This window comes from Protopterus annectens, chromosome 14.part0 (genome assembly GCF_019279795.1).
Source record: "Protopterus annectens isolate FY-2018-M chromosome 14.part0, PAN1.0, whole genome shotgun sequence".
Lineage (NCBI taxonomy): Eukaryota > Metazoa > Chordata > Ceratodontiformes > Protopteridae > Protopterus > Protopterus annectens.
The window spans coordinates 308,173,004-308,198,950 of NC_056748.1; the positions used below are offsets into that span (position 1 = coordinate 308,173,004).

General features: G+C 39.1%; 1 protein-coding gene across 1 annotated transcript in view; it reads left to right on the plus strand.

Moving 5' to 3' along the window:
- Positions 1–25,947, plus strand: part of ADAMTS18 (ADAM metallopeptidase with thrombospondin type 1 motif 18) — a 403,884-nt gene that overhangs the window by 367,976 nt on the left and 9,961 nt on the right. The window contains exon 16 of the mRNA XM_044055552.1: positions 5,386–5,610. Coding sequence (XP_043911487.1) covers positions 5,386–5,610 — 225 coding nt within the window. The remainder of the gene's footprint in view (positions 1–5,385; positions 5,611–25,947) is intronic.

Consider the following 25,947-nt stretch of genomic DNA (forward strand, 5'->3'; position numbering starts at 1 on the left):
TAAAGATTATCTTGAGTCTACTACACATTTCCTTAGGTTCACTGTAGAAGCGTCACATGACTCAGTTAATTTTTTAGATATTACTTTAGACATCAGAAGGGGAAGGTTGATATCTAAGCTCCATAGGAAGACCTGTTGGAAGAATACCATATTGTCTTACAATAGTATGCATCCACGCCACACATTTAGAGGTATTGTCAAAAGTCAATTCCTTAGAATCTCTAAATTATGTAAGGATGAGAATGATTTAGCCCTAGAAGCGGACAAACTAGAAAAGATTTTCATTGATAGGAACTATGACAAATGTTTGGTTCAGAGTATTAGAAAGAAGATTTTGGGAGATGCCCTACCGTTGAACAAAGAAAAAAGAGTTGCAACCTCCATGGACAAAAATTTTAATAGGCCTTTTAAAGAATCGATGGATAGATTACATTTCTTAACCATTTATACTAATGATTTTCTTTTTTTGCAAAATATTGTTTCTAGTAACTGGAAGATTTTAACTACTGACCACCAACTCTTGAATTGGTAGGCAAAAAAACAGTTTTTACTTATAGGAATAACAATAACCTAAAAATATTGCTATGTGACAGGTTGCCAGAAACATTACCCATGAAACTTCTTAGTTGTACTAGACAAGGTACCTACCCCTGCAATTGCTGCAACTATTGTAAATTAATTTCTAAGGAACAATTGTTTAAGCATCCTACTGTTGATTATTTTTTTTTGAACCCAGGTTTGAAGCCACATGTGAGACTATGGGCCTCATATACCTAGCAACGTGTGTCTCCTGCTCAGCTTTCTATATTGGCTTGACCAAGAGAAAGCTAAAGAACAGAATATATAATCACTATTATGATATTAAGAACAAGAACGAATTGAATGCATTGGCTAAACATGTTATTCTTCATCCCAACCACTCTTTCGTTTTTAGAGTATTGCAAATAGTTGAAAAGAGTGGGAAAGGTGGGGATTTTATGAATCTGTTAGAGACTAAAGAGTTACGCTGGATTTTTAAACTGAAAACACACTATCCCCCTGGATTGAATTCCTATGTCTCTCTAAGATCACATTTGGCATTGAGAAAGTGATTTGTCTTTATTTTCTTTTGTTTTATTTATTGTATTTATTCCATTTTAGGATGCATTTTGAGGATTCTGTAGTTACATTTATATTTATATTAGCTGACAAAAGTTTGCTCATATTTTGAAGATCTTAGCACTTATTTTTTATGTATTAACTAAGCTGTATAACCTTATGAACTTTCAGCCTTACTGTATATAAAGTAATACTTTTATTTTCATTTTTACTTTTATACAAGTACAGTCATGTAAACGAGTTTTATTAGCTATATAACTTTGGTATCTGTGTTGTTTTTGTTTTTGAATATTATATCTATTTATTTCCATACATCTTTTTACTTTTTTGTTCAAGATTCTATTTTATTTATAGAAGTTGTGCTTTAGACTAAATTTGATTGTCTTAATACTTGTTTAGTTTCAAATTTCTCATATTCAAACTTGGAGCTTTATTTAATATTCAATATTCATTATGTGGTTCATTTACTTATTTATGTATGTCAAATTCATACTTATTTATCCATCATTCTTTATTCTATCTTCTATTTTTTATTTTTGTAAGTTTATTAACTAGGCGAATGCTATATTATATTAGTTTGTTTTAAATTAATAAGAAGGTTTTGCTGCTAGTGCAGACACTAAGCTGTGGCTTGGTTTTTAAAATGCATTTGATTGTTTTACTATTTTTCACTATTCTTCCATCACATTTTAAGTTACATTGGGCATAGCCCATTGAATTTTAAACCTTAACTCTCTCTTTAAAAAGCCTACTTTTAGCCCAAACTTCATTGAATAGTTAATTAATTGATTAATGATATTAAGTAATTATGATGCATCACTATTTAAGTTTGCTGTTTTCAATACATTGTCATGGTCTGAGGAAGCGTATCGTTGATACGTGAAAGCGCTTATCAATTAAAGTTTATTTCAGTTTACTTCGTGGTGAGTCCGAGGTTTTTCTTTCATCATTTATTTTCTTTTTTACTGAGGACTCCTTGGCTGGTGCAGTGTTTCTCTGAATAATATCTACTTTCATTCACTGAAATCTCATTTCACTGAATTTCAAACCACTCACACCAAATCGCTGAAAGTTCAAATCACTGAAAACTCATTTCACTGAATCACATTTCACTGAATGTAAGTACTGTTAGGCAAATAAAACGTATATGCCCTTTTCCCCACTGTAGTGTGATCCTGATATATATATCTATATATATATATATATATATATATATATATATATAAAACACACACTTCTGAATTTACTTATAAATAATAAAATGCCCAAATGGTGATGTGTTTAACATCAAAGTCATAGATCAAAGCCTTAACATCAGCATTTTTGTGTATCCTCCAAGGAATAACCTTGGATCTTTCAATCTTTAATCTGTATTTTATGCAGGGAAGCAAGACCCTTGCAACCCTCCCACCAATGCTGATTATTTATTCTAAGATCACACAATCCCCAGGGAAAGGGCAAGTTCCTTAGTCCTGGGGACTGTGTAGTGTTGTGCAACTGTTCATCATTTGTTTTTCTGACCAAAGTGTGCAACAAAACAGAAGTCAGCTTTAAGTCTTTAACCCTACTATTTATCATATACACCTGTTTTTTGATTCATGCATTTCTTGAACTAATTTATTTTTATCACTCTTAAACAGTATAGTTGACATTTACTGTTGTTATGAAGTAAAATAAAATGGAGAAAAAGTCTCTCTAGACTATTCCACATAAACCTGATAAAGACATACATAGCAGTACATGATGTGGACTGCAGCTCTGAATCCAGCCATAAGATTCCCTGCGTCTGTGTGATAGCTCTCCTAATACTGATATCTATGCTGATCGAACATCATAATGTGTAATGTATTTGTCCTGTAGGTCAAAATAGAATGCACCCGAATAGCAGGCAGTGATTTCCCAGAATTTCTTCACCGCTACAGTTCGTATTTGGTTTATATGAAATGTGCATACATCACTTCTTGCTGTTTGATATTGCAATGGAATGGATCCACTTTGTAATTTCGAAATACTGAAATCTCGAGTTTCAGTATTTTGAACTTACAAAGCCGAATACTCACATTTCCGATACCGGCAGAAGCGCGAAATTCAAAATTCCGAAGTATGAATATTTTGAATTTCTGCTTCCAGTGGTATGGAATGTGGATGTTTGGGTTTAATTTTCGTAAGTTTGTATGTTGGTTAAGGGTTTAGTGTGTGTAAGTGTGTGTTTGAGGGACAGTAAGATGTGTGTGTGTGTGTGTGTGTGTGTGTGTGTGTGTGTGTGTGTGTGTGTGTGTGTGTGTGTGTGTGCGTATTTGTGTAAGTTTCGTTTGTGTTACTGTTTGTGCAATCTCGGAGTTATAATATATAAGTAAGGGGGTGTGGGGGGGTGCAGCCCCTACATGGGGGTGCAGGGGGGGCTTGCCCCCCTGCTTATATGTAGTTTACATTAGTTTGTTTGATTGTGGGGGGTTTGCGTATGTTTATGTGTGTACTGTATGTGTAGCATGAGTATAGGATTTTGAATTTCGCGGTTGTGTGTTTTCAAGTTTGTGAGTTGTGATTGGGTTTTTGGTTTTGTGGTTTCGGAATACTGAAATTCGAGATTTCAGTATATTAAAATTACAAAGTGGACCCAATGGAACATACTTAGTACAAAGTGAAGAATGTAGAAGATAAGAAATCTTTTTTTCAGAAATAAGTGAATAAAGTTTAGTAGTTGTGTTTTTTTAAATAATGAAGTTACAGTGCATTATATTTGCCTGATAGCAAAAGGAGGCAATACACCTATCAAACTTACCATTTAAGCTTACGTAAAATCAAATCTACCTTCCAACTTTACCCTTTTTCCACATGAGCCGTGTCATATTAAGTACCTCAGTGAATTCTGTCTGTACAACCATTTCAGTACTTGATTTTGTGGCTTAAAAACTCTCTCCATAAGGAAACACCTTCAGAGATCTGATGAGTAGTTTTGTCCTTGTAGTTTGCGGCTTTTACAACATCATAATCCCTTTATCTTTGATCTTTAGAATAACCCTTTAATATCTTTCATGTTCTTGTCTTCCTAAATCATGTTTCCCCTGTATATTCTTTTCCTTAAATCCCTTTGGTTTCTTTCCTCTCAATTCCTTCCAGAAGCCTAATGTCCATTCCCTTTTAAGTCTTCCAAAATTGTATTCAGTACTAAAACTGTGCCCTAGCTAGCAAACCACTACTTTTCTGTGAACCTGTTGAGCCTTTTAAAACTGTTCATTTAGATCTTGCCTCATCCTTCTCTGCCATGCCAATCTTTATTGTCACTGACAAAGTTGCACTAATGGCCTTTTCTTTAAAAGACGTCTGAAACAAACATGCTGAAGAGTACTGGACCCAGGACTGACACTAGTGGTTCTCTGCTTGTCACTTTCCTCAATGTTAATGCCACCCCTTGCACTACAATCCCATCTGTCCTACTACTGAACTATGGAGCAGAACATCCCATATCTCCTTAGAAAATATAACCAACGCAAGGCCACACAGTGCAGGTGAGAGGGACAATTCCCCATTTAATTCTGGCTAATGAACTGTGAATTCATTAAACTTCAGTGTTTGCTCAGAAATTAGCATTATGAGCCAATATTATTGTATTTATTGTATAACTGCATGGCTATTATAATTCACCCCATGATAGTTGTAATGCAGTTTATAATTCTATAACTTTTATTTTTTCAGCAATGGTATATGTTCCCAGGCAGATCAGTCCCTGTCAGTGTATGGAAAGAAGTGTCAGCCTACTGCACAATATTTTTTCTTGCTTCCCTTATAAAAGAGTCTGTTACAGAGATCAACTCACTGAATCAATATATAGAGTAAATGAGTAAAATGAGTCAATATATCATATGACCACAACTTTGTTTTAGTAACAGCATATGGATTCAGTCAAAGGGTGGCCTAAGCATTATCTACATTTATTTAATTTTTTTTCTTGTATCATATCAGTAAAGAATAGGATGCAACACAATTGATAAAAGGTTGACCATATGCATTTTCAGGTGTTATTCTTTAAAATTTCTTAGATATATAAAGGAGACTGCTTCAATTTATTAAAGGTGAGCAGAATAACACAGATGAAGAGAAAGAGAAAGAGAGAGCTAGTGGCCAGATACTTTCTTACATGAACATTTACATATACACATATATGCATATGTACATAATTGATTTGATCAGTTAAAAGTTACATTGGTGACTTCCTTGTAAAATGGCATAAAATATATGTTTAGTTATATGCTATGGAAGAAATAAATATATATATATTTTTTTTAGTGTTCGGCTACCTGTGGATCTGGTACAAGAACACGAGAACTACGATGTGGAGAAGCAGACGGTCATGGCAAATATGTGTACTATCCTCAGAGACGCTGCCGCAGCATACAAAAACCGAGAGTTGAACTGGAACAGAAATGTGAAATGAAAACCTGTTATTTACCATCAGTGACAAAATCATTCAACAGTGCTCTTTCGGGATGGTATACTTCTCCATGGCAACAGGTATGATAACTAAATTATTAATTTTTGTGAATTATTTGCCACTGCAAAATATACATTTTTATAACTTTTAACTTCATTGCTTAGTCTCTGAATACTGCTTAAAATAGGAAAACTACAATTCATTAGGTTTGCTTTTAAAACTACATAATATATATATATATATATATATATATATATATATATATATATATATATATATATATTGTTTGCTGTTTTTTCTGAAAGTTCTGTTTAAATCTTTCACTGCAAGCGCAAATCATTGTGTTTGCAGAAAACCTTATAAATAAGAAAATAACCAAAATAGAGGGAATTAATAGAGTATATTTATAGATGGCTTTGTTAGCATAATGGTGAAATCTCTAATCATGTTAAGGTTGACCTTGAATTCTGATAATGATTCAGACAATAAAATGTAATACAGACCAATTCAATGCAAAGTGTTATGATTCATAGAAGAATAGCATATGTTAGAACATTAAAAATACAATGCAACATTATCAAGCATAACTTTAATGCAAATCTTGCCTCCTGTGACACACATTTATGCATGCATGCATAGGTGTATGTTCGCACATGTGTTTGGACGTATGTATATATGTGCATGTGGGTTCACTTTAGATTATTGAGTAACCAAAAACTCTAAACCCATATGGTCGAGACCATATGATTGAGTTTTTGGAAACTCGAAAATCTAAAGTGCATAAAAAAAAAAAAAAACATATAAAACATTAAAACAGTGTGTCTGCAGGGGGAAAGCCTCCATGCACCCCCCACACCATCTCCTACGTATATATATGAACTCCGAGATTGCACTATGGCGAGGAAATGGGAAACCTCCCATTCTGTGATTCTGCATACAGCGCAGAATGGGAGATTTCCCTTTTCTTTGCTCTAGTGCGATATTGGAGTTGGTATATTTATGTAGAGGGTGTGGGGGGTGCAGGGGGGCTTGCAATAAATGTTGTTTTAATGTTTTGTGTGTTTTTTATGCACTTTAGATTTTCGAGTTTCCAAAAACTCAGTCATATGGTCTCGACCATATGGTTTTTGAGTTTTTGGTAACTCAATAATCTAAAGTGAACCCGTGCATGTATATATATGTATATAAATATTTATTTATATTACTGTATGCCATGGTGGTACATCGGTAGCATTTTTGCCTCACAGCAAGAGGTTCTCCTGTTCGATTCATGGCTGGAGTGCCTTCTGTGTGGAGTCTGCATATCCTCCCCGCAGTCGAGTGGCCTCCAAAAGACATGCATGAATGGGCATGCCTTCACTGAAGGTTAGGCATTGGGCTGGCAACTCGGCACCATAAAAAAATCTACTGCCAATCATTAGCAGACCGGAGTTCCACTGTGGCGACCCCTAACCGGGAAAAGCCCAAAAGACAAACATTACATTTGTTTAGCAGGAAAGTCCGACTGGGCATGAATCTCATTTTTAGTGGAGGCCTGGGGAGAAAAGCTCCATAACAATTAGTACAGCAAATACAGTAAATACAATGCACATGTTAATAAAGTACAGTACCAAGTCAAAAGTTAATAAAATACAGTTTCAAGGCCAAGAAAAGAGCAAAAAGTAAATATACTATAAGGATCACAGTGTTACAATAAACAATACAGTTGAAATGACATTTTGTCCAGTCATTTGGTTACATTCATCATTGGCTAGTACAGTAAACACACATTGATTAAGACTATAGAAAGGAGTTGTTGCAAACTTTCATAGGTTCATAGGTAGGTACTAGGCTATTGGCCCTAGGGCCTATTTAAGCCTAGCCAAAAAGGTACCCTGGCTTTCGCCACCCAAGAAGATTATTCTCCTGTGCCCCTGTCGAGCAGAGCCACAGAGGTGATCCCCGGGGTGAATTTCCTATTTCCCATCCAATTATCAAGATTTTTCTTGAAGAGTGCTAATGAGGAGCTTTGATTGATATAGATAGGTAGTTTGTTCCAGAGTATGGGAAGTCTCTGGGTAGGAATCTATCCCTCCAGCACATTCTGTTTATTGTGGTGGCAAGGTTTAGGTCCCTAGAGCATGTAGATCGGAAGGATTGGGAATTCTTTAAGTGGAGCATTTCCAACAGCTCTGGGTTTGACATAGCTTTGTATGTTAGGGAGAGATCACCTCTAAGTAGGCGATATGTGATGAAGTAAAGCTGGACTTTTTTGAGACAGTCTGCGTAAGGCATCTGTTTGAGGTTGGTAATCCCATTTGTGAGGTATTTCTGTGGCCTTTCCAGTTGTTGTAGATGTCCTGTGAGGTACATACCAAAAGGGGAATTGTACTCTATAATAGGTCTAATGAGTGATGAGTAGAGGTGAACAATGACCTCTTTTTTTCCTGGATGAGAATCCTTTTGTGATGAGGTATGCCACATAGAAGGATTTCCTGACTAGTGTGCTGATGTGATTATCAAAGGAGAGACTACTGTCCACCTGTGTCCCAAGGTCTCTTATCACAATTTCAGTGTTAAGCAGACTACCACATATGTGGTAACTCATGGGTACAGAGCTTTTACCAAAGTGGATGACAATGCACTTTTTGGCACTGAGCTTGAGGCCATGGCTTTGACACCAGGCGTCTTTCTCAGTAAGGCCCTTTTGTAGGATGTCCGCATTGTTAGGAGTTTCGATTATGGCTCCTAGTTTGCAGTCATCTGTGAACTGCATTAGCCAAAGACCTTCTGTGTTAGCCTGTACTTCAGAAAAGTAGATACCGAACAGGAGAAGACCCAGGACTGAACCCTGTGGTACTCCACTTGTCACTGGTCTGAAGTCAGATTTGGAGCATGCTACTTTCACAGTGTGGGTTCTGTCAGTGAGCCAGTTGGCAACCCATCTTGTGACATAGGGATTTATACCTAGTTTAGTGAGTTTATCTGTAATTCCAGAGTGGGGGATGGTGTCAAAAGTCTTGATGACATCTAGATAGGCTGCGTGAACCACCTTACCCTCATCTAGACTGCTTCAAAGAAGTCTATTAGGTTTAGGAGACATGATCTGCCTTTTACAATCCCAGACTGGGTGGGGTCCTGAGTTTGGAGATTACCAATGTCTTTGTTTATAAGTTCTATGATGATACGTTCCATGGCCTTGCAGGCCAGGCTCGTTAAGCTAATGGAGCGGTAGATACCAGGGTCCATGGTGGCTCCCCTTTTGTGGAGTGGGATAACTGTCACTGTGCGCCATTCAGTTGGCGCAAAGCCTGAGGAGAGGCTATGGTTGAACATGGTGCTTAGGTGGGGTGCCAGTTCATTCTGTAGTTCATGTAGAATGCAGCCTGTGATGTTGTCAGGTCCCATGGATGCTGTGTTCTTGGCTTTAGAGAGAGTGTTTTTTAAATGTGCAGCCATGATTACAGGAACTTTGCATTCTTACGGTATAGAGATGGGCCGTTTAGGGGGTGAGAGGGAGGGAAAGTTAGCACTGACCCTATCTGCCAGGATGTTGGCAATATCAGTTGGTTCTGTATATTTAGTGCCATTGTGCTGTAACTCAGAGCAGATCTGAGTGTTGCCATTGAGATTCTTGACATAGCTATAGAATGCTTTGTGGTTGTCTTTAGAATTTGTGGCGATTTTGTTTTCGTAACTATCTTTGGAGGATTTTATGAGGGATCTCAGCTTCTTACTTAGAATGACCAAGGAGCTCCTCCAATCATGGGACTTTACTCTTTTTTGCAACAGTTTCTTTCTTCGATAGAGTTTGATTATGACAGGGGACCACCAGATTGGCTTCCTTTTTTTGGAGGATAGCATCTTGGTTCTGTTAGGGACACCACAATCCATGCACTTGTGTAAGTGCTTATAAACTGCATTTGTGTAGGATTCAGCAGTCGTACCTCTATTGTCCATCTGCATGGGTGTCGTGAAGTTCACTACTTCTATCCTAAGAAACGTTAAGTTGGCTTTGGAGAAATTGTTTACGGTGGTTTCCCTAATGGGGTGTGGGGGTGGCATGTGGATGTCTAGGGTGATTAGCTTGTTGTCGGATCTGACCAATGAGGAATTGATCTCTGGTGTGGAACACCGGTTGCCCATGTTGGTAATGACCAGGTCTAGGATATTGCTGCCCCTGGTGGATGTGTGGATAAGCTGTTCTAAGGCATTGGAATTTATGAATTCCAGAAAACGTTGAGCAAAAGAGTTGGTACATGAGTAGTTTTCACAGTTAATGGTGGTTTAGTTGAAATCACCCATTATTAGGGTGTTGGGTTGTACCCTAATATTTTCCAGTGTATCAAAAATGAGGAGTGGGAATTCTGGTGCATGGTGGGGGATCTGTAGCAAGTTACAGTTTAGATTGCAGACTTGCCCAGAGTTAGTTGCACTTGGATAATCTCAGATGCATTATGCTGAGCAACCAGCCTGGAGGTGTGGATATCCTTAATGAATTTAATGAATATGGACACGCCTCCACCTTTAGTGTTTCAGTCCAGGTTAGATGGCTGAAAGGTGTGGTATGAATTATAGCCTGGTAATGCAGGGGTGCTCTCTGGAGCTTTGAACCAGGCCTCTGTCACTGCACAGATGTCGATGTCCTCCATTTTAAGAAGTGCCTCAAGTGAATGCATATTGAGGTTTAGACTTCTAGCACTGAGTAGCATTACCTTCAGATTTTGCTTGCTTGTACCTGTTATGGTGGTGAATTTGCCATTTGAACCTTGCCTAAAAAAGACACTATAGGGGTGGCAAGAGCCTTAGCCAGTATCCAGAATCCCAAGGGTGACAGGTGCAGAACATCTCTGGCAAAGCATCATGGTCTGTCATTCATGTTATCCCAGGCAGACATATACTGGATCCCCTTAGAATTACACCAGAAACTTAGCCAATTGTTGAAATCAATCATTTTGTCCTTGTACTGTGGTATCGTTCTGTGTAATCCACGGTGGTGCAGCAGTAGCATTGTCGCTTCACAGCAAGAGGTTCTCCTGCTCAATTCACAGCTGGAGCGCCTTCTGTGTAGAATCTGCATGTCCTCCCCACGGTCGAGTGGTGTTCGAAAGACATGCGTAGATGTGCCTTCGTTGAAGGTTGGGCATTGGGCTGGCACCTCGGCACCGTAAAATCTACAGCCAATCATTAGCAGACCAGAGTTCCACTGTGGTGACCCCTTACCAGGAAAAGCTGAAAGAACAACAACAACAACGACTGTGGTACCATTCTGGGTGATGGCAAGATGCTACTCAGGGCTAGGATCATACCTACCTGGGCAACAAGATCAGAGAGCTCCCCCATGTCTCTTTTCATGTAGTCCAGGGAGGTATATCTCAGGTCATTCACACCAACATGGACAATGACAGAGTCATGTTTGTAATTGCTGTGGAGTGACCTGAGTGCGTGCATTATGTGGTGGATCCTAGCACCCGACAGGCAGCTGACAGTAACTTTCGCTTTGTTTAGCTTGGTGAGTGGAACATCAGTGTGCCTGACTATAAAGTCACCTATGACTAGAGCATTTGGTACATTGTTATGCCTTATGAGCTGTGGTTAAGTGGCACACTGAGTTTGTGGGCTATGTGTCATTTGGATTGTGTTGGGGGTGGAGGTTGCTGGCGTTTCTGCTTTGGAGGTCTCTGTTGCTTGAGCAGATTTTTATTGAGAGCATCCGCAAATGTAAGTGTGCATTTTGTGTATCTCTGTGTGTGTTTTGGTTGTGTAGGTTTTGAGGGACTATGTGATGAGTGTGGTGTGGTGCAAGTACTTACCTTATCCTCTTGACTATCTAGTCCAATCTTGGGTGAAGAGAGCTTTGCTTCCAGTTTGGCCATATAAGTGCATCTCTCACAGGTTGTAGTGTTGAGTGGTAGCAGGAGAGGGTTGACTGTGTACACGAGGCAATTGCTGCATTGCCCCAAGATGCCCAGATTCATCAAGTAGACAGGAGAAAACACTGGTAGCTGACCCTTAGACATGCCTGGATAGGTGACTATTTATTAAGTACTAAAAACTGTTTTCCTCTAGACAAGTGCGGAACTTTGAGTGCTGTAGTAATTTATAGCTTATTTAGTGCTTACAACAAGTTCTGAAGAAGTGCTGAGCTGAAAGAAACAGATTTAAGTGCTAAAACTAAAAAAATGGGTAGCTCTAGGGGAAATTTTGAAGAGCAGACATTATGGTGCCAGGAATAGTTTAACCCTAGCTAAGCGACGATCCATAAAGTATATATATATATATATATATATATATATATATATATATATATATATATATATATATATTTTTTTTTTTTTAATATAACAGTAGCAAATGAGCAAACTGATTTAAACAAATTATACAATTAACCAATAAAAAGCTAAAAACTGAGCCCCGTTCCAGCAGTCTTCGATTAGACAAGTTCTAACTGCACACTCCTGCCACTAGTGTGCAGGGGAACCTTCTCCAAAAAAAGATGGTCTGGATTAGTGCAAGTTATACAAACAAAGCTAGATTCAGCAGGTCTGAATTTAGTCTATGCTGCAGCAAACAAGGCATACCAGTTTCAGAAAGAAACAGTTCAAATAAGCAGGCACAATAAGCCTTTAACCAGAAACTCCACGCTCAGACAGGCAGAGTCTACCCTTTCCTCCCACAAGAGTGCAGACCACACCTTCTAAATGTAAGATAACTGTCCCGAAGCCCAAGTGCTTAAACCAGAACTAATACACTTTTAGAATAACAGACATTAAGCCTTCAATCAGCAACTCCCAACTTAGAAGGATGTAAGCTACCTCTCCTGCCACAACAGTGCAGACCACAAACCTTCTTAATGTAAAACAAATGGTCTGAAGCCCAAGTGCTTCAACCAAAGGCTTAAAATAACAATTACAATTTAATCTGGCTACTAACAAGCAGTAATAAATTCAGCAGAATAAATGCAATTAAGTACTTTTAGAAGGTTAAGGTATGATATGATCTAATTAAATAAAGCTACCCAAGATCAGAACAAATACATAACAAAGAACTATGTAAATGGGACTGGAGGAGTTTTTTTGAAATTATTTTTGTTTTCTGTGGTCCTAATATCTACGGGAATGGAATTCCATGCTTTTGCAACAGAAATGGAAAACAAGGAGTCCCCAGAGCTATTGTTGCTTTTGCCTATGTCAGCCAGTGTTTTATTGGTGGATCTTAATAGGTGTTTGTTAGAGCAGATATTAAGTAGCCTTGAAGAGCAGGAACTCTATCAGGATAGTATAGAATTTGGTGGGCTATTGTAATCTGGTTATATGTGAGCAGGCTGGGTAAATCTAGCCAGGATAGTTGCTTGACTGCTATGCAGTGATGTGTCCTGAAGGATGAGTCAGTAGCAAACCTAGCTATTTTATTGTAACAGGTGTTTCATTTGTTAAAGTCTGCTTTGTTTAGGTTGATGATTATGGGGGAGGCATAGAGGAGTGTGGATAGTAGGTGGGTTCTTGCAATGGTGACTTTACTGTCACGGTGAGGTACTTTTTGTATCTATATAGGGTTCTGAGTTTTTTATGGACTTTCCTTATTGTCTGTGCACTGTGCATATCAAATTTCATGTTGTGATCTATGATAACCCAAGAAATTTGGTGTGTTGGACAGGTGTGATAGGGGTGCTATTGGCTGAGAATATTGTGAATGGTGGTATGGGGTCTAAGGCTCTAGTGGAATAGAATATCATTAGCTGTGTCTTACTGGGGTTAAGTATTAGTTGACAGTTGGCTAGTCAGGTTTCAACAGTGGTAAAGGACTCTTGGGTCAATTCCTGGAGTTGAGGGAGTGATGGGGCGGAGCAGATTAGAGTATAATTATCTGCTTAATGGACTAAAGTGGCATGCTGGGTAGCTTTGTGGAGTTGGTTGGTGAATGCTGAAAAGAAGAGGTCCAAGAATGGATCCTTGGGGGACCCCTAGGCTGACAGGTAGGTGGGGAGATAAGGAGTTTTGCCATTTTATTGGTTGTTGGTGGTTGGTTAGATAGCCTTGAAACCATGCAAGTGTGGAGTGGCTGAGATTAAGATCGGAGAGAGCAGAAAGTAGTTTAGGATGGGAGACAGTATCAAAGGCCTTGAAGAGATATAGGAATACAGTGGATACTAGGTTACCATTGTTTTGATGTTGGCTTACTGTGTTGGTAAAGCTAATAAGGGCTGTGGTAGTACTGTGATTGGGACAGAATCCATGCTGAGTGTTGGTTAGCAGTTTATTAGTGAGGATTTTAGATAAGGGGATAGAAAAGCAGTTGGATGGTGATTAGATAGTTCCACAGAGTTACTTCCCTTGTGGAGTGGTGTTATATGCAACGTTTTCCACAGAGAAGAAACGCATTGTTCTAATAAAGAGCAGTTAATGAGCATGGAGACTGGGTATGAGATGGCAGGTAATTTGTCAGCAGCCAGGGTTGTGGGTTTAAGCCTATATAGGTATTTATATATTATGCCAGTTGGAACAGGCTGTAAGGAAAAGAGGTTTCGGTCTGCTAGTATGGAAGATAGGTTTGGATGTGAAGTGGGAGAACTATTATTGATGAGGGCTAGGATAGATTTGGTGAAGTGTTCATTGAATTGGGTAGCAATATTATTGGTGGTGGTGTCAATGTTTGGGGGTGGAGTACTGGTCTTTCTTGGTTGTAGGATTTTATTAATGGCAACCCGCAATTTTTGTGAGTTATTTTTGTGCTTAGTTTTAATGCCTATATAGTGGTTCCTTTTGTCTGTCCTAATTTGTTTTTTTGGCTTTGTTCCCTAGTTTCTGGTATGCCTGTCCATTTGTTTGAGTTTTATTTTGATGCCATGAGTTCCGTGCTTTATCTCTTTGTTTTAGCAATAGACAGGTATTTCTGGTGAGCCAAGGGGCATAGTTAGATTTAGTTCTGACAGTTCTGATAGGGGAAAGATGATTTATAGTGTTTAGTAATGTGTTATTGAAGTAGTCTATGGCACTTTCCAGGGGGAGAGATGAGAGTGGTCTCCAGTTGCATTAAGTGCAGATAGGAAGTCATGGGTTTTGAAATTCTTTGTATACCAGATTTGTTGGAGGGTGAAGGATTTTAAAGGATTCACTTGGTGTCTAATTATAAATGTGGGAAGGTGTCACTGAGGGTGTCTGGGAGGGACCCGGAGAGGTAGGACTGAGATGGAGTGAGATGAGATTAAGACTGAAATATATATATATATATATATATATATATATATATATGTATCTATATATATGGATCTAGGACTAATACACGAACGGCTATTTCACCAAATGTGAAACGCCTGGGCATACTTACGTGAAAGTGCTTTTCACCGAAGAAGCACCTTCGCATATGTATGCCTGTTGTGGAGGTCCTACTATGGTGTGGATAAGGGAAAATTCCCTTTTCCCCACTGTAGTGCAATCTTGGAGTGAGAATATCATGCGTTCCGGCCCCAAAATCCGGACCAAACCACAAAAGGAGGGGGAGTATCCATATTCATAAAGGATACCCACACCTCCAGGTTAGTGGCAACGCACGAAGCATCGGAGACCATCCAGGTGCAATTAACCATAGGTAAAACTGCCCTACAGTTTGTAACATGCTACAGACCACCTTCTCAAACTCAGGAAACCCACACAGCCTTCCTGAAGACACTGGAGAGTATGAATGTCTCTCCAAACACCATCATATTGGGTGCGTTCAACTACCCAAACATAGACTGGAACATTACTCAAGCCCCAACACCCTAGCCCAAAGGTTCCTTGAGTTCATAAACTCAAATGCTATGGAACAACTAGTCACCATTCCCACAAGAGGAGAAAATATACTAGACCTGATCATCACAAACATGGGGTCAAAATGCTCCACACGGAAGTATATCCCTCATTGGTGAGATCAGACCATAAATTAATCTCACTGGAGATCCACATCTCAGCCCACCCCAGCAAAAGACCACAGTCAAGAACTTGTCAAAAGCAAACGTCACACTCCTTAAGACTGGAGTGGTATCCTTCAAGGCCCTGGAGCCAGTGGAAACCACAACCCAGCTGAAACCCTTACAAATGCCTTCTCACGAGCACCTCCAGGAATGTATGGATCAAGCAATCCCTAATAAAATCAAGACCCTTTCCACCAAAGGCAGAGCCGGTCTGAGGTGGACTCCAGCCATAAACAAACTCTACAACAGGAGAAAGCTACTACATGACAGAGCAAAATCCCTAAATGGGAAGGCATCTCTGATCAATACTAGCAAAAACTACTTATCACTCATAAAATCATCCAAGGCCAGCTTTGAGAGAAAAATTACTAATGACACAAAGACAATCATAAAGCCTTCTTTAGCTATGTTAGAAACCTGGGTGGAAACTCCCAGATATGCTCAGAATTAGTCCAAAATTATAAAAATCACTGAACCCACAGACATTGCCAACATACTGGCAGACAGGTTCAGTGCAAATTCTCTCCCTCCCTCCCTCCCAAAAGGAGAAATACCTCCTCCCCCAAAAGGAGAAATCTATCCCACCAGAGTCTAGCCTCCCAAACATCTCAGATGCCCAGGTGAGAGCTGCTCTCTCTAAAGCAAAAAACACAGCATCAATGGGACCGGACGGTGTCCCTGGCTGTGTGCTACACGAACTCAATGAGGAACTAAACCCACACATAAGGCTGCTGTTTAATCTTAGCCTTACTACAGGATACATACCCAAAGAATGGTGTACGGCAACTGTGGTCCCACTCCACAAAGGCGGTGCTTCTATGGACCCTGGAAATTACCGCCCTATAAGCTTGACGAGCCTTGTCTGAAGCTATGGAGAGGATCATAATGGAACTCATAAATAAAGACATTGGGGACCTACAGACACTGGATCCTACCCAATTTGGCTTTGTCAAGGGCAGATCCTGCCTCTTGAACTTGGTCGACTTTTTCGAAACAGTCACTAAGGCCATTGATGAGGGTAAGGCAGTTCACACAGCCTACCTTGACCTAGCAAAAGCGTTACACAATACCCCACCGGGCATCATAGAAAAGCTCACCAGCTTAGATGTAAACCCATATGTCACAAGATGGGTTGCAAACTGGCTCAAGGACAGAACACACAGGGTTAGAGTTGCTGGTGCCATGTCAGACTCTAAGCGGTCCGCGGTGTCCCACAGGGCTCAGTCCTGGGCCCCCTCTTGTTCGGCATTTATTTTTCTGAAGTGCAGGCAAACATAGGGGGATTGTGGCTGACAAAATTTGCAGATGACTGCAAACTGGGCACCATAATTGACACTCCATCAGACACAGACATCCTCCAGAAAGGTCTCATAGAAATGGATAACTGGTGCCAGAGCCATGGCCTTAAGCTAAATGCCAAAAAATGTATAGTCATACCCTTTGGGAAAAACAAGGTAACCCCTAATTACCACATAAGTGATAATCCATTAAACACAGAAAAAGTTATCAGGGACCTGGGGACCCAAGTTGACAGTAACCTCTCTTTTGACACTCACATTGCCAAAGTGGTTAGGAAGACCTTCTACATTGCCCACCTGATCATGAAGGGATTCACATCCAGATCAAGAGAGGTCATTGTACCCCTGTACTCTTCACTTATCAGACCAATGATTGAGTACAACACCCCATTTGGAATGTACCTTACCCGACACCTGCAGCAGTTGGAAAGACCCCAAAAGTTCCTCACCAAAAGGATAAAGGGGCTCAAACATATGTCATACGATGCCCGACTGAAGAAACTCCAGCTCTTATTCAGTCGTGATACCGCCTGCTCAGAGGTGATCTGTGCCTGACATACAAGGCCATGTCCAACCCGGAATTAATGGACATGCTCCACCTCAAAAAATCCAAATCCACCAGAGCCACGAGAGCAAGAGACTTAAACCTCAACACGGATATAAATAGGATGTGCTGGAGGGACAGATTCATCACCCAGAGACTCCCTACACTATGGAACAGAATCCCAGTCCATGTGAGGCAGAGCCCCTCACTGACTCTGTTCAAGAGAAATCTTGACGAGTGGATGGGAGATCGTAGGTTTACCCCGGGAATCATCTCTGTATCACTGCTGGACAGAGGCACAGCAAACTAATGGGTATAGTATTCTCATCCTAAGGGGTGGTGAAAGCCACACACACTCTGGCTAAGCTTATAAATGCCCTAGGGCAGATAGCCTAGTATGAACCTATGAACCTATAATATTAAAGTAGGCGGGCTGTGGGGGGCTTTTTTATTGTTTTTTAATGTTTTTTCAATGCGCTCTAACGAAAGTGCTTTTTCGGTAAAAGCACTTTTGTTAAAGTGTGTTCGATGAATGTGGATTCGGACTATTGAACTTTCATTCAATAGTCTTAGATCTATATATATATATATATATATATATATATATATATATATATATATATATAATATATATATGTGTGTATGTATATATACTGATTGAAACCATGTGGTCAAGTTTCCAAAAACTAGAAACAGAAAAACAAACAAAAAAAAAAACAAATCTATATTCTTGTAGAGGGGCAAGCCCCCTGCACCCCCATACCCAATGCAAATTATATATACCAACTCCAAGATTGCAATTCATTGGGGAAAATAGTAACTTCCCTGATTCCAGTTGCACCACCATGTACATAGAACTGCTTCAAAAGGGAATTTACCCTTTTCCTCTTTGTAGTCTGATCTCAGAGTGTGTGTATAGAATTTGCAGGGGGTAGGGGAGTCTGAGTCATATGAATTTTGAGTTTCCAACAACTTCATGAAGTAATACACACACACACACACACACACACACACATATATATATATATATATATATATATATATATATATATATATATATATATATATGTAAAGAGAGAGAAAGATAGGTGTTGTTGTTGTATCTTTCGGCTTTTCCCGGTTACGGGTCGCCAAAGCGGAACTCCGGTCCAACGTGTCCATTGCCAATAAATTGAAAAAAAAAAACAACAAAAGACTTTAAGCATTTTTTTGCAGGGGGCAAAGCCACCAACAGGCCCCATTCCTCTGATAAGTATATATACCGAATCTGAGATTGCATTACAGTGGAGAAAGGGCAAATTCCTTGATCCCCACCGTAGGGCAATCTTACAATGGAAAAAGCAGGTCCATGCAATCAGTAGTACTGGCTTTTTTTTTTCCTTTCAACAATTGGTACTTTCATCCAATTCATACCATATCTATCTCTCTATTTATCTATCCATCTATCTATCTATCTATCTATCTATCTATCTATCTATCTATTTATCTATATTTTCTGGATATACCATATCTATCTATCACACACATACAAGCATATATATGTACAGAAATACTGCAAGATTACTGCACTACAAGGGTTTGGGAACATGCCCCTTCAAATTATGTGCGATTTCAGATTTAATATATTGAAGTAGTAAGTTGTATGAGGTCACAGGCCCACAAATGGGGTGGAGGGGATCTCGTCCCCTGCAAAACATATATATTTTTTTATTTGCATGCTCTGATGATATGTCTTTTCAACTTTTAGGATGATGTTTGATAATGTGGAAGGCTTGCAGGGTGACCCATCTTTCACTGTGTATTATTTTGCTTTTTGAAAGTTTTAAGATTACCATTATTGCATTAGTCTTAGTCATGTAGAATTTCATACTCATAGTCCTGGTCCCCTTCAATAAAACACATCACACCGAATGACATTTGATGACCTTTATTAAACTTCCATAACATGGCTTTGATAACCAATATTATTAGTTACAACCGAACATAGTACACCTGATTTTAATCACAGCATAAACATCCCTTTAATGTTAATCAGGACAGCGTGACTTTACTTATCCTGACCCAGTAAGCAGCGCCCATACCTCTTCTCAATTACTTTAGTTATGAAGCAGCGTCCAACAACTGACTTCGTATACCATTTATTGAATTACATATCCCAACAATATATTGAAGTAATACGTTGTATGAGGTCACAGGCCCACAAATGGGGTAGAGGGGATCTCGTCCCCTGCAAAACATATATTTTTTTTATTTGCATGCTCTGATGATATGTCTTTTCAACTTCAGCAAGTTCACGCCAAAATGTGATTCCTTACAAGTCCTTTACTTATGAAGGAGTGTCCAACAACTCACTTCATATACCATATATTGAATTACACATCCCACCAAGTTCTTTACTTATGGAGTGTCCAACAACTCACTTCATATACCATTCACTGAATTACCCCTCCAACCTAATAACCAGCATCCTCACCTCTGCTCACTTATCTTTACTTATTGCCTCCAACTGCTCACTTTCCTTTCCCAACTTATTGGAATAAACATCCACACACCAGAGGGGGAAACAGCTGAGGCAAACATGTCCTCTTCTCATCCCTACCCGACTGCTAAATAATCCTACCCCACCAATTCACTAAAAAAGACAAGGAGGGAGGGTGGGCAGCAAGTTCACGCCAAAATGTGATTCCTTACCCAGCTGGTCTTGCCTAAGCCCCTTAAGCCCTTCCCCACCCCTTACCTCATTTCCTCCCAATCAACCCTCTTTCCATTCTTTCACCCCCTTACCTCTCACTGATATGTATATATATATATATATATATATATATATATATATATATATATATATATATATATATATATATATATATTTGTCTAATCCCCTATTGAAGATGTCCCTGGACAAACTGATTTGTTATTGCCTCAGTTTTCTTTTTTTTTTTTTTCTCTACTTCATGCCCTTTTTTAATTCTCATTGTATATTTTATGTTCCTCTGGTGTGAGTCCTGCCTGAAAAGGGTCTTTAAACCAGTGCTCTTACCTGGTTAACAGATGCAATAGAGAAAATAATAATAATAGTAATTATAATGATATGAACATTACTTTTACACTTCAGTTAGCAGGTCCTCCTGTTATTCCTTCTTTCAGTCTGCTGTGATCCTCCTTCAGATGCTTTTTAGTTGGATTATTTATTATATTATCGATTAGCAGAGCTAGTCACTTGCAATATGCTTTCTCTTAGATAACATCACAACTACCATAACAGCTTGTGGCACTTAACCTCAACAAAGCAGTATTTCCTTTGTTTGATTCTAGGTTTGACATATTCAAATTTCTCAGTGATTTACACTACCAACCCCCAAACACTTTCACAAAAATGTATCTTTTGCCACATACAGTCATTGAGATACATCCACATTCAGAATTTTCCACAGATGTTGTTTTCCAACATTTTAATCTGTTGCTTCACCTTTCCTGCCATCTCCCCATCACTATCAGAACTAGACAGAGGTGAATGGAACACATATGTCTGGAGTCTTATCTCATTAAAACTTCCCCACTTGCCACATTATTAAACAATATTTCTGGCTAGGTTTAGGAAACATTGCCTCTTTACACCATCTTAGTGCTGACCATTCAAAGTCTTCAAACAGAGTAAAAAGTCTTGCAAATGCTAAACCGGATGCTTCTTGCCCCCTCAGTTGGTACTTGTTACTTATCATTTAAAAGCCAAATAGAAACCAACCACTGTATGAAGATCATCTTTCCTTCACAGGACATGCCTTCTCCTTTCAGCCATCAGTTTTAGTATCATTTTACCAAGACAGAACCATAAGACCTTAGACAATACCTTGATGTCTTGTCTCAATAACTAATTTCGCATTGAATAAGCTGTAAATGGGAATGGGGTGGTCCAGTGAACATACAACTGAGAAAACAAGGAGTCCCCAGAGCTGTTGTTGCTTTTGCCTATGTCAGCCAGTGTTTTATTGGTGGATCTTAATAGGTGTTTGTTAGAGCAGATATTAAGTAGCCTTGAAGAGCAGGAACTCTATCAGGATAGTATAGAATTTGGTGGGCTATTGTAATCTGGTTATATGTGAGCAGGCTGGGTAAATCTAGCCAGGATAGTTGCTTGACTGCTATGCAGTGATGTGTCCTGAAGGATGAGTCAGTAGCAAACCTAGCTATTTTATTGTAACAGGTGTTTCATTTGTTAAAGTCTGCTTTGTTTAGGTTGATGATTATGGGGGAGGCATAGAGGAGTGTGGATAGTAGGTGGGTTCTTGCAATGGTGACTTTACTGTCACGGTGAGGTACTTTGTATCTATATAGGGTTCTGAGTTTTTTATGGACTTTCCTTATTGTCTGTGCACTGTGCATATCAAATTTCATGTTGTGATCTATGATAACCCAAGAAATTTGGTGTGTTGGACAGGTGTGATAGGGGTGTTATTGGCTGAGAATATTGTGAATGGTGGTATGGGGTCTAAGGCTCTAGTGGAATAGAATATCATTAGCTGTGTCTTACTGGGGTTAAGTATTAGTTGACAGTTGGCTAGTCAGGTTTCAACAGTGGTAAAGGACTCTTGGGTCAATTCCTGGATTTGAGGGAGTGATGGGGTGGAGCAGATTAGAGTATAATTATCTGCTTAATGGACTAAAGTGGCATGCTAGGTAGCTTTGTGGAGTTGGTTGGTGAATGCTGAAAAGAAGAGGTCCAAGAATGGATCCTTGGGGGACCCCTAGGCTGACAGGTAGGAGGGGAGATAAGGAGTTTTGCCATTTTATTGGTTGTTGGTGGTTGGTTAGATAGTCTTGAAACCATGCAAGTGTGGAGTGGCTGAGATTAAGATCAGAGAGAGCAGAAAGTAGTTTGGGATGGGAGACAGTATCAAAGGCCTTGAAGAGATATAGGAATACAGTGGATACTAGGTTACCATTGTTTTGATGTTGGCTTACTGTGTTGGTAAAGCTAATAAGGGCTGTGGTAGTACTGTGATTGGGACGGAATCCATGCTGAGTGTTGGTTAGCAGTTTATTAGTGAGGATTTTAGATAAGGGGATAGAAAAGCAGTTGGGTGGTAATTAGATAGTTCCACAGAGTTACTTCCCTTGTGGAGTGGTGTTATATGCAACGTTTTCCACAGAGAAGGAACGCATTGTTCTGATAAAGAGCAGTTAATGAGCATGGAGACTGGGTATGAGATGGCAGATAATTTGTCAGCAGCCAGGGTTGTGGGTTTAAGCCTATATAGGTATTTATATATTATGCCAGTTGGAACAGGCTGTAAGGAAAAGAGGTTTCGGTCTGCTAGTATGGAAGATAGGTTTGGATGTGAAGTGGGAGAACTACTATTGATGAGGGCTAGGATAGATTTGGTGAAGTGTTCGTTGAATTGGGTAGCAATATTATTGGTGGTGGTGTCAATGTTTGGGGGTGGAGTACTGGTCTTTCTTGGTTGTAGGATTTTATTAATGGCAACCTGCAATTTTTGTGAATTATTTTTGTGCTTAGTTTTAATGCCTATATAGTGGTTCCTTTTGTCTGTCCTAATTTGTTTTGGCTTTGTTCCCTAGTTTCTGGTATGCCTGTCCATTCGTTTGAGTTTTATTTTGATGCCATGAGTCCCGTGCTTTATCTCTTTGTTTTAGCAATAGACAGGTATTTCTGGTTAGCCAAGGGGCATAGTTAGATTTAGTTCTGACAGTTCTGATAGGGGAAAGATGATTTATAGTGTTTAGTAATGTGTTATTGAAGTAGTCTATGGCACTTTCCAGGGGGAGAGATGAGAGTGGTCTCCAGTTGCATTAAGTGCAGATAGGAAGTCATGGGTTTTGAAATTCTTTGTATACCAGATTTGTTGGAGGGTGAAGGATTTTAAAGGATTCACTTGGTGTCTAATTATAAATGTGGGAAGGTGTCACTGAGGGTGTCTGGGAGGGACCCGGAGAGGTAGGACTGAGATGGAGTGAGATGAGATTAAGACTGAAATATATATATATATATATATATATATATATATATGTATCTATATATATGGATCTGGAACTAATACACGAACGGCTATTTCACCAAATGTGAAACGGCTGGGCATACTTACGCGAAAGTGCTTTTCACCGAAGAAGCACTTTCGCATATGTATGACTGTTGTGGAGGTCCTACTATGGTGCGGATAAGGGAAAATTCCCTTTTCCCCACTGTAGTGCAATCTTGGAGTGAGAATATTAAAGTAGGCGGGCTGTGGGGGGCTTTTTTATTGTTTTTTAATGTTTTTTCAACGCGCTATAACGAAAGTGCTTTTTCGGTAAAAGCACTTTTGTTAAAATGTGTTCGATGAATGTGGATTCGGACTATTGAACTTTCATTCAATAGTCTTAGATCTATATATATATATATATATATATATATATATATATATATATATATATGTATATATACTGATTGAAACCATGTGGTCAAGTTTCCAAAAACTAGAAACAGAAAAACAAACAAAAAAAAAAACAAATTTATATTTTTGTAGAGGGGCAAGCCCCCTGCACCCCCATACCCAATGCAAATTATATATACCAACTCCAAGATTGCAATTCAGTGGGGAAAATGGTAACTTCCCTGATCCCAGTTGCACCACCATCTACATAGTACTGCTTCAAAAGGGAATTTACCCTTTTCCTCTTTGTAGTCTGATCTCAGAGTGTGTGTGTATAGAATTTGCAGGGGGTAGGGGAGTCTGAGTCATATGAATTTTGAGTTTCCAACAACTTCATGAAGTAATACACACACACACACACACACACACACACATATATATATATATATATATATATATATATATATATATATATATAAAGAGAGAGAGAGATAGGTGTTGTTGTTGTATCTTTCGGCTTTTCCCGGTTACGGGTCGCCAAAGCGGAACTCCGGTCCAACGTGTCCATTGCCAATAAATTGAAAAAAAAACAACAAAAGACTTTAAGCATTTTTTTGCAGAGGGCAAAGCCACTAACAGGCCCCATTCCTCTGATAAGTATATATACCGAATCTGAGATTGCATTACAGTGGAGAAAGGGCAAATTCCTTGATCCCCACCGTAGGGCAATCTTACAATGGAAAAAGCAGGTCCATGCAATCAGTAGTACTGGCTTTTTTTTTTCCTTTCAACAATTGGTACTTTCATCCAATTCATACCATATCTATCTATCTATCTATCTATCTATCTATCTATCTATCTATCTATCTATCTATCCATCTATCTATCTATCTATCTATCTATCTATCTATCTATCTATCTATCTATTTATCTATATTTTCTGGATATACCATATCTATCTATCACACACATACAAGCATATATATGTACAGAAATACTGCAAGATTACTGTACTACAAGGGTTTGGGAACATGCCCCTTCCGTGGCATGTGCGATTTCAGATTTAATATATTGAAGTAGTAAGTTGTATGAGGTCACAGGCCCACAAATGGGGTGGAGGGGATCTCGTCCCCTGCAAAACATATATATTTTTTTATTTGCATGCTCTGATGATATGTCTTTTCAACTTTTAGGATGATGTTTGATAATGTGGAAGGCTTGCAGGGTGACCCATCTTTCACTGTGTATTATTTTGCTTTTTGAAAGTTTTAAGATTACCATTATTGCATTAGTCTTAGTCATGTAGAATTTCATACTCATAGTCCTGGTCCCCTTCAATAAAACACATCACACCGAATGACATTTGATGATCTTTATTAAACTTTCATAACATGGCTTTGATAACCAATGTTATTAGTTACAACCGAACATAGTACACCTGATTTTAATCACAGCATAAACATCCCTGTAATGTTAATCAGGACAGCGTGACTTTACTTATCCTGACCCAGTAAGCAGCGTCTATACCTCTTCTCAATTACTTTAGTTATGAAGCAGCGTCCAACAACTGACTTCGTATACCATTTATTGAATTACACATCCCAACAATATATTGAAGTAATAAGTTGTATGAGGTCACAGGCCCACAAATGGGGTAGAGGGGATCTTGTCCCCTGCAAAACATATATTTTTTTATTTGCATGCTCTGATGATATGTCTTTTCAACTTCAGCAAGTTCACGCCAAAATGTGATTCCTTACAAGTCCTTTACTTATGAAGGAGTGTCCAACAACTCACTTCATATACCATATATTGAATTACACATCCCACCAAGTCCTTTACTTATGGAGTGTCCAACAACTCACTTCATATACCATTCACTGAATTACCCCTCCAACCTAATAACCAGCATCCTCACCTCTGCTCACTTATCTTTACTACTTATTGCCTCCAACTGCTCACTTTCCTTTCCCAACTTATTGGAATAAACATCCACACACCAGAGGGGGAACAGCGGAGGGCAAACATGTCCCTCTTCTCATCCCTACCCAGACTGCTAAATAATCCCACCCCACCAATTCACTAAAAAAGACAAGGAGGGAGGGTGGGCAGCAAGTTCATGCCAAAATGTGATTCCTTACCCAGCTGGTCTTGCCTAAGCCCCTTAAGCCCTTCCCCACCCCTTACCTCATTTCCTCCCAATCAACCCTCTTTCCATTTAACCCTTTCACCCTCCTTACCTCTCACTGATATGTATATATATATATATATATATA